This window comes from Phocoena phocoena, chromosome X (genome assembly GCF_963924675.1).
Source record: "Phocoena phocoena chromosome X, mPhoPho1.1, whole genome shotgun sequence".
NCBI lineage: Eukaryota > Metazoa > Chordata > Mammalia > Artiodactyla > Phocoenidae > Phocoena > Phocoena phocoena.
This window is the reverse complement of record NC_089240.1, coordinates 46552053-46567686: the sequence shown is the minus strand read 5'-3', so window position 1 is coordinate 46567686 and position 15634 is coordinate 46552053. Positions and strand designations below refer to the sequence as shown.

Below are 15634 nucleotides of genomic sequence, written 5' to 3'. Positions count from 1 at the left end.
AAAGGAGCCGCTGATTCGGGGGCTCCGGCTCACTCAGGCCAGGGGTTGGGGGATGGGGGAAGGAGGGGCACTGCGTGCGGGGTGGGGGGGGGGCCTGCAGAGGCCGGCGTGACATTGCACCAGCCTGAGACCCGCCGTGCGTACTCCCGGGGAAGTTGTCCCTGAATCCCTGGAACCTGGCTGTGGTGGCCTGCACAGGCTCCGCGGAAGAGGGGCATGGAGAGTGACCTGTGCTCGCACACAGCCCCCCCTGGTGGCGGCAGCAGCAGCCCTAGCGTCTCCCGCCCGTCTCTGGGTTCCGCGGTTCTAGCCGCGGCTCGCGCCCGTCTCTGGGGTTCGCGCTTCCAGCCGCGGCTCGCGCCCGTCTCGGGGGCTCGCGCCCTCAGCCGCGGCTCGCGCCCGTCTCTGGGGTTCGCGCTTTTAGCCGCGGCTCGCGCCCGTCTCTGGAGTTCCTTTAAGCAGCGCTCTTAAACCCCTCTCCTCGCGCACCAGGAAACAAAGAGGGAAGAAAAAGTCTCTTGCCTCTTCGGCGGTGCAGGCTTTTCCCCCGAACTCCCTCCCGGCTAGGCGTGGCGCACCAACCCCTTCAGGCTATGTTCAAGCCGGCAACCCCAGTCCTCTCCCTGCGCTCCGTCCAAAACCGAAACCCGAGCCTCAGCTCACAGCCCCGCCCGCCCCGGCGGGTGAGCAGACAAGCCTCTCGGGTTGGTGAGTGCTGGTCGGCACCGATCGTCTGTGCAGGAATCTCCCCGCTTTGCCCTCCGCACCCGTCGCTGTGCACTACTCCGCGGTCCCGAAACTCCCCCCTCCGCCTCCCGCAGTCTCCACCCGCGGAGGGGCTTCCTAGTGTGTGGAAACTTTTCCTCCTTCACAGCTCCCTCCCACTGGTGCAGGTGCCGTCCTTATTCTTTTGTCTCTGTTTTTTCTTTTTTTCTTTTGCCCTACCCAGGTACGTGGGGAGTTTCTTGCCTTTTGGGAGGTCTGAGGTCTTCTGCCAGCCTTCAGTAGGTGTTCTGTAGGAGTTGTTCCACGTGTAGATTTATTTCTGGTGTATCCGTGAGGAGGAAGGCGATCTCCACGTCTTACTCTTCCGCCATCTTCCAACCCATCCCCATTCTGAGTCTTAATGAAGCTTTATTGTCTGTACATTTTTAGCTCTGTGATAATTATTTTAGACCATTTGGTCCAATAGAACTTTTTGCATTGACAAAAAAGTTTGATAATCTGCCCAATATGGTAACCGCGTGTGGCTACTGAGCACTTGAAATGTAGCTAGTGTGATGGAGGAACTGCATTTAAAATTTTACTTAATTGTGTACTGAACAGCACAGTTCTAGACCTTACAAAAAGTAAAATTTCCACAAACCTTGTCTGATTTTCTCTTTTCTAGTTGTGTTGGTGTTGAAGAGGAGAAGGCTGCTGACATTGACCTCTACCACTGCCCCAATTGTGAGGTCTTACATGGGCCCTCCATCAGTAAGTAGATCTTGGAGTTTTTAAGAGAAGGCAGTCCAGAGGAGAGACAAAGCAAAGGAAGCTTGGAAGGAAAATTGCCTTTTTGTCAGTGCTTCAGATTTGTCTCTCTTGGGAAATAGCAGAAGCCTGTGTAGGCCCTGCAGGCCAGCAGCTGCTCCACTGAGAGGGCAGAAATGCAGAGTTTCACCTCCCTCCCTTACTTAGGGATTCCCCAGAGGAAGCACCTATCCTCACCAAGAGCTTTACTGAGACTGTGAGGGCCTCCTTGACTCCAGATGATGCAAGGGGTTGTTAGATTGGAAGAGAAGCAGGATCTGCTGAGGCGTTTGCTCTTGGAACCATAGCCTGTAGCCATTTTGGCTGACAGTGTCTTGTCTTTTACTGACTTAGTGAAAAAACGCCGTGTATCTTCAAAAGGCCATGATACACACAAGGGGAAGCCAGTGAAGACGGGAAGCCCTACGTTCATTCGAGAGCTTCGGAGTAGGACCTTTGACAGGTGAGGACCCCGTACTCCAAGGGCCAATGAATGCCAGGGCTCTGGGAAGCTGGGGCCCATCTCTTCCCAGCTTTCCCACTGGCTGTCGCACTGGGTACCTCCACCATCTGGGGATGTCTGCAGGGCTCTGTGAGTTCCCTCTGGGGAGGGATCTTCTGTTTAAGTCGGTTTCTGAGAAACATTGCTAGAGTTTCATTTGATGTGCAGAGTACATTAAGGTCCACTTGTAGAAACTTTTGGTAGATAGGCAGTTTTCGCCTCAGTCAGGAGAGGATATTTACATGCACCCAGGGAATGCTATAACTAGAAGGAGTCTTAAAAATCAGAAAGTTTAATTCTCTCATTGTAGAGAAGATGAAACTCTTTGGAAAAAAATTTTTTTTGAGTAGTCATGTATTTCTTTTAAAATCAAGAAAAATTTTTTTTCTTTTAGAAAATTAAGATGGGCTTATTAAATAAATTACTTGAATTGAGCAAAAATAATGTTAGAAAAATTAATGAATAAAGCATTCTCTTTTGCTTAGTTTTTAATTCATTTGACCTTTTCCAGCTTTCCTATAATTGAAGTGTTATTTAGGATTATAAGTGTTTCTTCAACTTAATAAATTTTGTTTTATTTATTTAAAGGCAGTGAGTCTCCTTTCTACCCCAGACCCCTCAGGTCCCTTCTCCAGAGTCAACCAATTTCTTGTGCATTCTTTCAGAAATAGTTTTTGCTTATACAAACATATGTGTGTGTGTCCCCTTGTTTATTAAAAAACACAAACAGAAACACTTATTGTTCTACATCTTGCTTTTTTTAAAATCTAAATTATGGAGATCAATCCATAACAGCATATACAGATGTTCTTCATTCTTTTTCATGGATGTTTAGTACTCCACTGTATGGATGTATAATTTATTTAACCAGTCCTCTGTTGCTGAATATTTAAATCAATTCTAGTATTTTGCTATTAGAAAAAAAATGCGCAGTGAATGTCTTTGTACTTAGGCTTTTGCATATGTGGGTGAGTATATGTGTAGATTTACTACCTAAAAATGAAATTGCTAGGTCAAAGGGTATGTGCTTTAAAAATGTTTATAAATATTGCCAGATTGTTTTCAAAGTGGCCACACTATTTCATACTCCCACTAGACAATGTGTGAGGGTACCTGTTTTCCTATATCCTGGCCAACACTGTTTATTATCAAACTTTTTTGCCTTTCTGATAAGATAAAAAATGAGATTTCATTGTTTCCACTTGCATTTCTTTAGTTATGAAGGAAGCATGTCTATTATCATACATTTATAAGTCATCTTTATTTCTTTCTCTGTTAACTGCCTTCTCAACATTGTTTAACAGTTTTTCTGTTGGGTTACTGCCTATTTCATACTGATTTGTAATAGCTTTCCTTGCAGAAAATTTTAATTTTTACTTAAATTTACTATTACTATTTATAATGATTACTGGGCCTTGTCTCTCCGATAATTTTTCTACTACTCTATGGCTTTATTTTTTCTAATTTGATCTTTGTTCCATCTAGAATTACTTAAAGAGTGAGATAGACTTTGATCTTAATATTTTTCCAGATGTTTGTCCCAACACAACTTGTCAAATAGCCAGTCTTTTCTCCAGCATGATTTTAAGAAAACCAGAAACTCCTGTTTTCTAGTTAACGAAGTATGTGTGTCAAGAGAGTGGCTATAAAAATTGTTTTTGTTTTTTAAATCAGTCTTTTCTCTTTATTTGCCAGTGTTTAAAATGGGGTAATGCTGCTCTGGGTTAGAGTAATTTAGCTAAACTTGTCAGGTATGTCTTTTCTTCCTGGGCAGGCTGTTGAGTGATTTCTTCCTTTGTCATCTAGAGAAGAGCACCATATTGACAGGCTATCCTGGATTTAGCTTACCACCTCTGCCAGTGACCTGGCTTCTTGCCTTCGATAGGTCATTTCTTCCCTGGCAGGTGAAGTTTATGCCACTCATTAGTTGCCAGCCAACATTAGGTCCCCTCAGGAAGACCCCACCCTTTGGGTGAGTGACAGCATCCAGTGAGGCCTTCAGTAGCAGGGCCTCTAGGGTTCAGGCTTTCTCTCATGTGGCCCACAGCTCAGATGAAGTGATTCTGAAGCCCACTGGAAGTCAGCTGACCGTGGAATTCCTGGAAGAGAATAGCTTCAGTGTGCCCATCCTGGTCTTGAAGAAGGATGGATTGGGGATGACGCTGCCCTCACCATCATTCACTGTGAGGGATGTGGAACACTATGTTGGTAAGCACCACAGACCCTCTTAACTGTGACATTGTTCACTCCCATCAAAACGTATGACCCTTCCCCTCCAGTCTACGTTTTGCATTTCCTTTCTAGCCATCTTGGGAATTTGAGGTGAAGTGCCTTGCCCAGAGTCATTCTTTTTTTTTTTTTTTTTTTTGGCGGTACACGGGCCTCTCACTGTTGTGGCCTCTCCCGTTGCAGAGCACAGGCTCCGGACGCACAGGCCCAGCAGCCATGGCTAATGGGCCCAGCCACTCCACGGCATGTGGGATCTTCCCGGACCGGGGCACGAACCCGTGTCCCCTGCATTAGCAGGCAGACTCTCAACCACTGCGCCACCAGGGAAGCCCCCCAGAGTCATTCTTAGGCAAAGCTGGAACCAAAATCCTAGCCTACCCTTCCTTTTCCTCCTAACACACCACAAAACCCCAGGCTGAGCCCCATCTTTTACCTGGGGAATTCCAAGGATTGTTATGGCCTCTCTGTCCTCTGTTGAGATGAGAAAGCCTTTGACTTTTGCCCTCACATGCTAGTTGTGTTCTGGACATGAGTTTTGGGGGCTAGGAAGAGAAGTGAGGAAGCAGGGCCCAGGCAGGTGGATAGTACTGTGAGTGAGACTATGTGTCAGGCAGTTCTGTTGCCTTAGCAGGCCTGGACCTGGCACATAGGTCTAAGGAGAGTGTGAGGAATACCTACCCCCACTTCCCATTTATGCACATACAAATACAGTGAGAAGTTTTCAGTGTAAGGTCATTTTAGGGACTGGTTAGGGGATGTGAGAGTCTTCTCTGATCCCTGGGACTTGGTGCAGAATCCATCTCTTTACTCCAGGTTCTGACAAAGAGATTGATGTGATTGATGTGACCCGCCAGGCCGACTGCAAGATGAAGCTTGGTGATTTTGTGAAATATTATTATAGCGGGAAGAGGGAAAAAGTCCTCAATGTCATTAGTTTGGAATTCTCTGATACCAGGTAAGAGGGAGAGGGGTAAGTAAAAAGCCTCACAAAGTGCCTAGGACTTGTGATATACTGAGTGTACATTAGTGTTCCTTTCCCTTCTTCCCGGTGGTTTCTTCCTTTGGGATGAGGAGCTGGTTTATACTTTCTAGGGTAGCTGCTCACATTATAACAACCAAATCATATTTCTCCTTTACAACTTCTAGCATAGGATAGATTATACAGTAGTTATTTTAATTAATTTTTGTTTCCTTCAAGATTTAGGACAGCTTTCTTAGACCTTTTTTTGGTGTTTAGATTGTGGCATGGTCACTGTTTAACTCCCAGGATAGGTCCTCTGTCCCAGGTAAACACTTCTTTACGTGGAACTGAGCCCTGAGAGGTTTCTCTAATTGTTCCTCATAAAGAAGACACTAAAACATGGGGACAGTACAATACTGTTATACACCATGTGCCAAGTGAGTGGGCCCGGGTGTGGAGATTCTGAGCATTTAGTGGAGGAAATGATCACCTTTGACTGGGGAAGGCTATGGAGCTGGGACTTGGGAATTCTGGAGCTTAGTGGAATGAGGATGCTGACTGGACTTACAAAAATAAGTATCCTGTGTGCTCTTTGGGATTCTGTGGAGAGAACTTCTTTCTCTTATCTGAGTCTCACTGGGATGGGGGGCATTTTATTCAGGCTTCAACCTTCAATTCCCAATCAGCTGACATCTGCTCTCCACCCCTTCCTTGATAGGCTTTCTAACTTTGTGGAGACACCCAAGATTGTTCGGAAGCTCTCATGGGTGGAGAACTTGTGGCCAGAGGAGTGTATCTTTGAGAGGCCCAACGTGCAGAAGTACTGCCTCATGAGCGTGCGGGATAGCTATACAGACTTTCACATTGACTTTGGTGGCACGTCGGTCTGGTACCATGTGCTCAAGGTAAAAATGGCTATGGCTTCTGAAGACAGCCAGGCCTTGGGCCTCCCTGTTTGTTTCAGGTGGCAGCATAAAGACAGGCTGCTAAGGCCTACCTGCATCCCAGATTCTATTTGGGTGACATTTCAACATAACTGCTCTATCAGTGTTGGGTACTGAGTGGATATGCCATATAAATTGTCTCTACTTTACAGTTTTGATGATTAACTTTTTTTTTAATAACAGCAGATGCCTAAGGTTTTCTCTGACTGTTATCTTAATTGAACCAATCTGTACTCCTACCGCTATGTATGGAAATGTCCATATTTACTGCAGAAATTTCTGGTAACATGAGAAATTCCCTCTCCCCTCCAAGTTTATTGAGTTATAATTTGTATACCATAACGTTCACCTGTTTTAAGTGTATAGTTTGATGATTTTTGACAATTGTATAAATAGTTGCATGACTGCCACCACCATCAAGATAGAGCACGTGTGAGATGGTTTTTTTTAATGTCAGCCTTTCTATAGTTTCCCTTTTAGTGGTCGTTACAATTTTATAATTAGCATATTGATTGTCAGTGACTATAAAGGATTTTTGAGGTCTGGAAAATAAATTTCTTAGGTAAGTTTTATTGTTCTCCACCACTATTCATGCTATTTAGCTTTCTTATCAGAAACGCCAAGGAAAGAGCAGAAAACTTGGATATGGCTCTTGTCCAAATGATCACAAATCTTGAGCTAGTTGTTTTTATTGGTTTATCATGAAGAAATTGGAGTGTGTAAATGAAAGTGCTATTATGCAAATGTTAGATTTAACTTTTTTATTTTTAAATAGTTTCTTTTTCATAGAAAAATTGCAAAAATAATAGGAAGATTTCCTGTGTGCCCTTCACTCAGATTCCCATGTTACTATTTTATTATACTCTCTCTTTCTCTGAAGCAAACATAATAAAATGGTTTTATATAAATATTTTTTCTGAAACACCCGAGAGTAGTTTCAGACAAGGTGTCCCTTTATCTCGTAATAATTCAGTGTGTATTTCTTAAAAACAAGGGTATTCTCTTATATAACCACAGTATAGTTATCAAAATCAGAAAATTAATACTGATATAATACTGTTATCTAATCTACAAATCTGATTCAAATTTCTCTAATTGTACAGTAGATAATTTCTAGTAGATAATTTTCTACATTGAAATGTATTATGAAATATTGGTTAAACTAATCAAGCTATGGGTTGGGGATATTTTTGTGCTAGTGGGTTTTTTTCTTTTCTGCCAAATTATCTATCTGGTGATTATCCAGGCAAAACATAGTTAGGAAATAATATGTTCTTCCAACAGATAATCATCCAACATATAATCTTACAGAAGTCCTTGGGTGATTACTGAACTTTTAAACTTTTATTAGCTTTGATTGCAGGTGTGAGAAGGAATGCTCTCTGTAAATGGCATTTAAAGGCAAATTCAATTTTCTTCTCATTAGTAATGTGGCCTTAAATTCTCCTAGGGCTAGTAATATTGATCTACTCATCTATAGAGGCCATTTTTCATTTGGCATTGCATCTAAAATAGGAGCCTTTGGTGTACATTTGTCTTAAGTTGACAATTTTCTTTGAAATGTCCTTTCCAAATTGTTTTTGTCAGTTTTATAGAAACTTAAAAGTACAAAGTGCAAAAGGACTTCTGAAGTTTTCCAAATATATATATAAATGATCCTTGGACAGAAGGAATTCTAGCATACTACATGGTCTTGGAACATGAGAGAGAGAATATTCTTTTAGAGACTCCCAGAAGACTTCTCTGGAAACCCTTGATATTTTTGACATGTCAGTCTTTCTTTGTTTCAGGGTGAGAAGATCTTCTACCTGATCCGCCCAACAAATGCCAACCTGACTCTCTTTGAGTGCTGGAGCAGCTCCTCTAACCAGAATGAGATGTTCTTTGGGGACCAGGTGGACAAGTGCTACAAGTGTTCTGTGAAGCAAGGACAGACACTTTTCATTCCTACAGGTCTTCCTGGGCTCCTCTGGGAGGGTTTGAGGAAGGTGGGAAGAGGAAGAGAGCTTGTGGCACTGGAACCAACCCCTTCCCATAATGTGTTGATCTGATTATGTGAGATATCCCTCTCATATCAGTTGAAGGCTCAGAAGTGGACATCAAGAAAATTCCAGTGGTGGCCAGTGGGCAGTGTGGTTTCTTGGGGAGGTCCAGGAGGAAGTTGATAGCTCCTTTGCACTGGACTGATGTCAACTTGGTGGACAGATAGAAAACAGGACTCTTAGCCCCATGACTCTAGAGATAGTGACTGAGAGACTGGCATTGTAGACTATAAGTCAGAATGACCTGGGTGGAGGTAGGGTTTTTTTTTTTCCCCAAAACAATAAATGCCTAGGCTTTACCCCTAGAATTATGAAATCGTTGGTCTGGGGTGGGATCTGAGTGTATTTATTTTGAAAAAGTCCCCATAGTTGTCTCAATTTGGGGAAAGTTGACATCTTTAGTATGTTGAATCTTCCATGAACACATATGTCTTTCCATTGATTTAGATTTTTCTTGACTTTCTAATTTCTTAATTCCTTGATTTCAGAATTAGTGTTAAATTTTCTCAAAATGTTCAATAGAATTCTCTACTGCAGCCACATGGACCTGGAGATTTCCTTTTTGGGAAGTTTTTAATTAACATTCAATTTCTTTAAACCTGTATTAGGCTATTCAAATTATCTATTTCATATTGAGTGAATTGCAAGTTTGTGATTTTCGAGCAATTGGTCCATCTTATCTAAGTTGTCAAATTTATGTGTGTAGAGATAGTATTTCTTTATTATTCTTTTGATATCTTCCAAGTCTCTAGTGCTACCCTGTGTTTCATTCCTGATGTTAGTAATTTGTGCCTTCTCTTTTACTGTGTGTTAGTCTTAATGGAAGTTTGTCAATTTTGTTGAACTTTTTAAAGAATCACTTTTTGTTTCACTGATTTTCTCTGTTGTCTTTCTGGTTTCAATTTCATTGATTTCTGCTTTTATCTTTGTTTTTCCTTCTTTCTGCTTGCTTTGGGTTTATTTTGCTCTCCTTTTCCTGACCTTGAGATGAGAGCTTAGATTATTGATTTCAGACTTTTCTTCTTTTTTTATAATAAATTTATTTTATTTATTTATTTTTGGCTGCATTGGGTCTTCGTTGCTGCGGATGGGCTTTCTCTAGTTGTGGCGAGTGGGGGTTACTCCATTGTGGTGCACAGGCTTCTCATCACGGTGGCTTCTCTTGTTGCGGAGCACAGGCTCTTGGTGCATGGGCTTCAGTAGTTGTAGCACGTGGGCCCAGTAGTTGTGGCTCGTGGGCTCTAGAGCACAGGCTCCATAGTTGTGGCACATGGGCTTAGTTGCTCCGCAGTATGTGGGATCTTCCTGGACCACGGCTCGAACCTGTGTCCCCTGCATTGGCAGGTGGATTCTTAACTACTGCGCCACCAGGGAAGCCCTTTTCTTCTTTTTTTTAATATAAGCATTTAGTGCTATAAATTCCCCCCTTAGCACTGATTTAGCTGTGTCACATATTTTGATATGTTGTATTTTCATTTTGTTAAATGTGCTTTTAAAAAAATTGAGATATAGTGCACATACCATAAAAATTACCATGTTAAAGGGTACAATTCAGTTTTTAAAAAAATATTCTTGAAGTTGTGCAAACATCACCACTATCTAATACCAGAAAGTTTTCTTCACTTCAAAAAGAAACCCTATACCTATTAGCAGTCACTCCCCATTCCTTCTTCCCCCCCAGCCCCTGTCAACCCCACTTCTGTACTTTTCTCTGTGTATGAATTTGCCTTTTCTGAATATTTCATGTAAATGGAATCATGCAATATGTGGTCTTTTATGTCTGGCTTCTTTCACCCAACATAATATTTTCAAGGTTCATCCATGTTATCCGTACTTCATTCTTTAAATGGCTGAATAATAATTCCATTGTATGGATATACCATATTTTGTTTATCCATTCATCATTTTATAGACATTTGGGTTGTTTTCACTTTTTGCCTATTATGAATAGTGTTGCTATGAACATTCATGTACAAGTTATTGTGTTAACATATTTTCAGTTCTCTTGGGTATATCTACCTAGGAGAGGAATTGCTGAGTCATATATATGGTAACTCTGTGTTTAACTTCTTGAGGAATTGCCAGACTGTTTTCTAAAGCAGCTGCATTTTCCACCAACGATTTATGAGGGTCTCAATTTTTCCACATCCTACCCAACACTTGCTTTTGCCTGTCTTTATGATTATAGCCATCCTAGTGGGTGTGAAGTTGTAGCTCATTGAGATTTTAATTTGTGCTTCTCTAATGGCTATTGATTTTGAACATCTTTCCATGCACTTATTGGATGTTTATATATCTTTTTTTGAAGAAATATCTATTCTAAACTTCTGCCCATTTTTAAAATTTATTTATTTACTTGATTGTGCCAAGTCTTAGTTGAGGCAAGCAGGCTCCTTAGTTGCGGCACACGAGCTCCTTAGTTGTGGCATGTGAACTCTTAGTTGTGGCATGCATGTGACATCTAGTTCCCTGGGCAGGGATCAAACCCAGGCCCCCTGCATTGGGGGTGTGGAGTCTTATCCCCTGTGCCACCAGGGAAGTCCCTGCCCATTCTTTAATTAGGTGATTTGTCTTTCTATTGTTGAGTTGTAAGAATTCTTTATATATTTTGGTTTAGACCTTTATCAGATGTATGATTTGCAAATACTTTCTCTCATTCTGGAGGTTGTCTTTTTACTTTCTTGATGTTGTTCTGTGAAGCCCAAGAGTCCCGTTTATCTATTTTTTTTCTTTGCTTGTGCTTTTGGTGTCATATCTAAGAAACAATTGCCTAATTCAAGGTCATGAAGATTAACACCTGTGTTTTCTTCTGAGTTTTCTTTTTAGTTCTTACATTTATGTCTTTCATCCATTTCAAGTTAATTTTTGTATATGGTGTGAGATACTGGTCCAATTTCATTCTTTTGCATGTGGATGTCCAGATGTCCCAGAAAAATTTGAAAAGACCATTCTTTCCCCCATTGAATTGTCTTGACACCTTTGTCAAAAATCAGTTGACCATAGGCCATGTATTGGTTTATTTCTGGACTTTGAATTATATTCCATTGATCTGTATGTCTGTCTTTATGACAGTATCACACTGTCTCAGTTATTGTACACTTGTAGTAAGTTTTGAAATTGGGAAGTGTCAGCCTTCCTGGGCCCCTTGAATTTCCATATGAAATTTTCAGCTTCAGGTTTTATATAGATTTTTTTTTTTTTAGATTTTTTTTTTAGTGTTTGCTCTAGTTTTATGTATATATGTATACATATATAGATATATATGTATATGTACATAGACATATACACATGTATCTATGTATATATACATATATAGATAAATATGTATATGTGTATATATGTATATATGTACATACATATCTATATGTGTATATTTATATATACATATATATCTATCTTATGACAGTCTACTGGTACTGACATTTTACCAGTTTGAAGAAAGAGTTGAAACCTTACCTCTTTTCGTTGAAACCTTACCTCTTTTCACATCTCTTTACCCTTACCGTATGTAATGTATTTGTCTTAAATATTTCCTCTGCATACATTAGAGCTACATCACATAGTGTTTTAATTTTTGTTTCAGCTGTCAAACATAATTTAGAATATCCAAGAGCAGGAAAATCTATTGTATTTACCTGTATTTTTACTCTTCCATTGTTCTTCCTTCCTGGTGTTTCAAGATTCCTTCTCTTATCATTTCCTCTCTGTTTAGAGTTTCAGGGTAGGTCTGCTGGCAACAGATTCTCTTAGTTTTCCTTCATCTGTAAATGTCTTGATTTCCCTTTCACTCTTGAAGGATAGTTTTGCTGGGTATAGAAATCTGGGTTGATATTTTCTTTCAGCACTTGAATGTTGTGCTGCTTCCTTCTGGCTTCTGTGGTTTCTGATAAGATTTTGGCTACCCTTTAAATTGTTTTTTTCCCTGTATGTGTCATTTCTTGCTACTTGCAATATTTTTTCTTTTTTAGTTTTTCAGCAGTTTGACTATCATGTGTCTTGGTGTGGATTTCTTTGGGTTTATACTGTATATGTTCATCGAGCTTCTTGAATGTATAGGCTTATGTCTTTTGCCATATTAGTGAAATTTTTAGGTATTATTTCTTCAAATACCTTTTCATTCCCTCACTCTAACTTTTCTTCTGGGTCTTTGATTATACAAATGTAACACATTTTGCTGTAGTCCCACAGGTTCCTGAGGGGTTTTTTTCTGTCCCATTGCATGGTTCTTTATTTTTTTGTCTTTTTTATTTTTACTGGCATATAGTTGATTTACAGTGATTCAGGTGTACAGCAAAAAGAGACTCAGTTATATATATAGTATCTATCTTTTTTCAGATTGTTTTCTATTATAGGTTATTACAAGATATTGAATATAGTTCCCTGTGCTATACAGTAGGTCCTTGTTGGGTTCCTGAGTTTATTTTTCTCTCAGTCTATTTCTTTTCTCTTGTTCATATTGGGTGCTTTCTATTGCTCTGTTTTCAAATTCTCTGATTGTTTTCTCCATTGTCTCCATTCTTCTGTTGAGTCCATTGTTTCATTATATATTTCAGATGTAGTATTTTTTAGTTCTATAATTTGTACTTGTTTCTTATTTATAGCTTCTTTCTTTTGTTTGTTTCCAGCATGCTTGTAATTGTTCGTTGAAGCATTTTTATGATGACTCCTTTAAAACTCGTGTTATATAATTCTAACATCTTTGTCTAACATTATATTGTATAATTCTGGATTTTATTTTGTTACTCAGATCTGTTTGTCTATTCATATATCAGTATCATATTGATTTGATTACATTGGTTTTATAGAATGTTTAATATATGATGAGGCAAGTCATGCACCCCTCCTCCTACTCCCATACCCATCTGCTTTTCTCTTTTATAGTTTTCTGTTCCCATGCATTTATTCACCCATCTTTGAATTCTTTGCTGGGTCTCACATGATGTTTTTTTTTTTGTACATTGGGCACTTGGTAACTGGTGAATTGAATTTGGCTACCAGAGATTTGAGTTGGATTCATTTGCATCTTGGTAGAAATTCCCACAAACTGGGTGCAATCTACTTAGTTCCACAAGCATTTCATGTCTGCTGTCTGCCCCAACATTGGGCTAGGTGCTAGAGATAGAATATGGATAGGCTCTTCAGTACTAATAGACACAATAGAGGTAGTCACCAGAAGTTTTGGGAGCACAGAGAAGAGCACTTAGTCTGGCCAGAGGTTTGTGAAAATCTTCTCAGAAGAGTGACACCTGAAGAGTAAATAGAGAATGACCAAGGAAAGAAAGGCAGGAAAGCCCTCTCAGATAAAGGGAAAGGCATTAAACAAAGCAAAGATGTGTGAAGCAGTTTATGGATACTGGAGCCTAAAGACCAAGGGCTGGGAGCAGATGAAGCTGAAAAGGTTGGCAGGCTGAACTTACTTCAGAGGCAACTGGGGACTACTGAAGATTTATTTGTTTATTTAATTTCTAATGAAATATTTCAGATGTAGCAAGAGATATAAAGAATAATATAATGAACATTTATGTGTTTATAACTCAACTAAAAATATAACATATTACAAACATATTTGAAGCCTTGTATATACCTCTCCTCAATTACATTCCCATTCTGCCCTCTCAGAGCTAGCTGTTGTCCTGAAGTTGATGATATCATTCTCATGCATTTTTATCCCTTTATTACATAGGTATGCCTTAGTAAGCAGTATATAGTATTGTTTTACATGTTATTGAATGTTATATAAATGGAATCAGATGTATTTTTCTCAACTTTTTTCTCTGAACATTATGATTGTGAGATCCATGTTGATACATGTGGCTATTGTTCATTCATTTCACTTGCTTTCTAGTATTCCATTGTATGAGTATACAGCAGTTTATCTATTCTTCTGTGGATGTACATTTCATTGAAGAGTTTCAAGCAGGAGGTGACATGGGCAGATTTGCATTTCAGATATATCACTTAGGGTTGAGATGTGGAGGATGGACTTCAGAGGTTGAGATTGGTGTGGAGCAGTGGTTTACAAACAAACACTTTGGACTCTGGACCTGTTTATACCCTTAAATATTATTGAGGACCCCAAAGAGCTTTTATTTATGTGGTTTATATTTATTAATATTTACCATATTATAAATTAAAACTGAGAATTTAGATATATTTATTAGTTCATTGAGGAAAAAACAAGAATAAACCCATTACATGTTAGCATAAGTAATAATTTTTATGAGAACTATTTTCAAACTAAAAAAATTTAGTGAAAAGATTGACATTTACATTTCTGCAAATCTTTTTAATATTCGGGTTAGCAGAAAACTTCTGTGTCCTCAAATCTGCTTCTGTGTGTTGTGATATCATGTTATGTACCCCTTGAAAAAACTCCACTATATACTGAGGGTTAAAAAGACAAATAACATCTTAGTATTATCATGAACATAGTTTTGACCATGCATATGCTCTGAAAGAGTCTCAAGGAGCCCCAGGATTCCCTGGATCACACCTTAAAGAACCACTGGTGTTAGAGGAGCCAGTTTGTAGGCTGTTTCAAATAGCATAGGTGAGAGATAATGATGGATCTGAACCAAGCCATTAGTAGGATGGATGGATGAAGAAGGGGAGATGAATATGAGAAAGATGTAAGAAGAAAAATCAGAAGGTCCCAGAAGGCAGTATAGGGTCAAGGGCAAGGAAAATAATTTAGTTTCAACTAGGTACATCCTTCACAACCAACCTGTGAAGTGGATATTTAGGTATAGAAAACGGCAAGATTTGAACCCAGGTCTGTCTAACACAAAAACTCTTTGTTTTACCTAGCGCAGAGTTAGAAGGGGTAGTCATGGCAAGGAGGTGATGCCTTTCTTAGCAATAAGAGAGAGGGTGGGTGAGGCAACGAAGAGATTTTGAAGTGCAGAGAAGGGAAGTAGAAGGAGTTTATTAACCCCCAGGTTGGTCCAGTTCAGGGTTATAATGATGGCAGACGTGGCTAGGATGGGCGTTGGGAGAGTGGAGGAAGCTAGAATGTTCTGAATTACTGCCAGGCTGGCTGGTCTAAGGAGTTGTGTTTGAGCTGAGTGGGCAGTGGTGATGTCCAAAGAAGAAAGGCCCTCTGCCAGCTATGTTTTTTGCCTTGTTACACTGCAGGATGGATCCATGCTGTGCTGACCCCCGTGGACTGCCTTGCCTTTGGAGGGAACTTCTTACACAGCCTTAACATTGAAATGCAGCTCAAGTGAGTCCTGAAGCTCTGGTGATCCCGAGTTGGCCATTCCCATCTGCTAGAGTCCTTGAGTTCTCTGCTATTGTGAGGAGTGCAGCATAGAAGGGAGGCAAGATGATCAGAAAGGAATGGATCCTGGTTTCTGATGATGTTCAGTCTGAAGATGAATACCTCTTCCTCACTTAGTAGTTATGTGAATTTTGTCAAGTCACATAAACTTTGAGCCCAAGTTTC

The 15634-nt window shown here is 40.1% G+C and overlaps 1 protein-coding gene across 2 annotated transcripts in view; it reads left to right on the top strand.

The window, feature by feature from the left end:
• The window catches only part of PHF8 (PHD finger protein 8), a 102270-nt gene that overhangs the window by 28801 nt on the left and 57835 nt on the right, over positions 1-15634 (top strand). For both annotated transcript variants that reach the window (XM_065900610.1, XM_065900609.1), the window contains exons 2-8: positions 1391-1476; positions 1867-1975; positions 4062-4222; positions 5057-5198; positions 5923-6109; positions 7939-8101; positions 15325-15412. In XM_065900610.1, coding sequence (XP_065756682.1) covers positions 1391-1476; positions 1867-1975; positions 4062-4222; positions 5057-5198; positions 5923-6109; positions 7939-8101; positions 15325-15412 — 936 coding nt within the window. The remainder of the gene's footprint in view (positions 1-1390; positions 1477-1866; positions 1976-4061; positions 4223-5056; positions 5199-5922; positions 6110-7938; positions 8102-15324; positions 15413-15634) is intronic.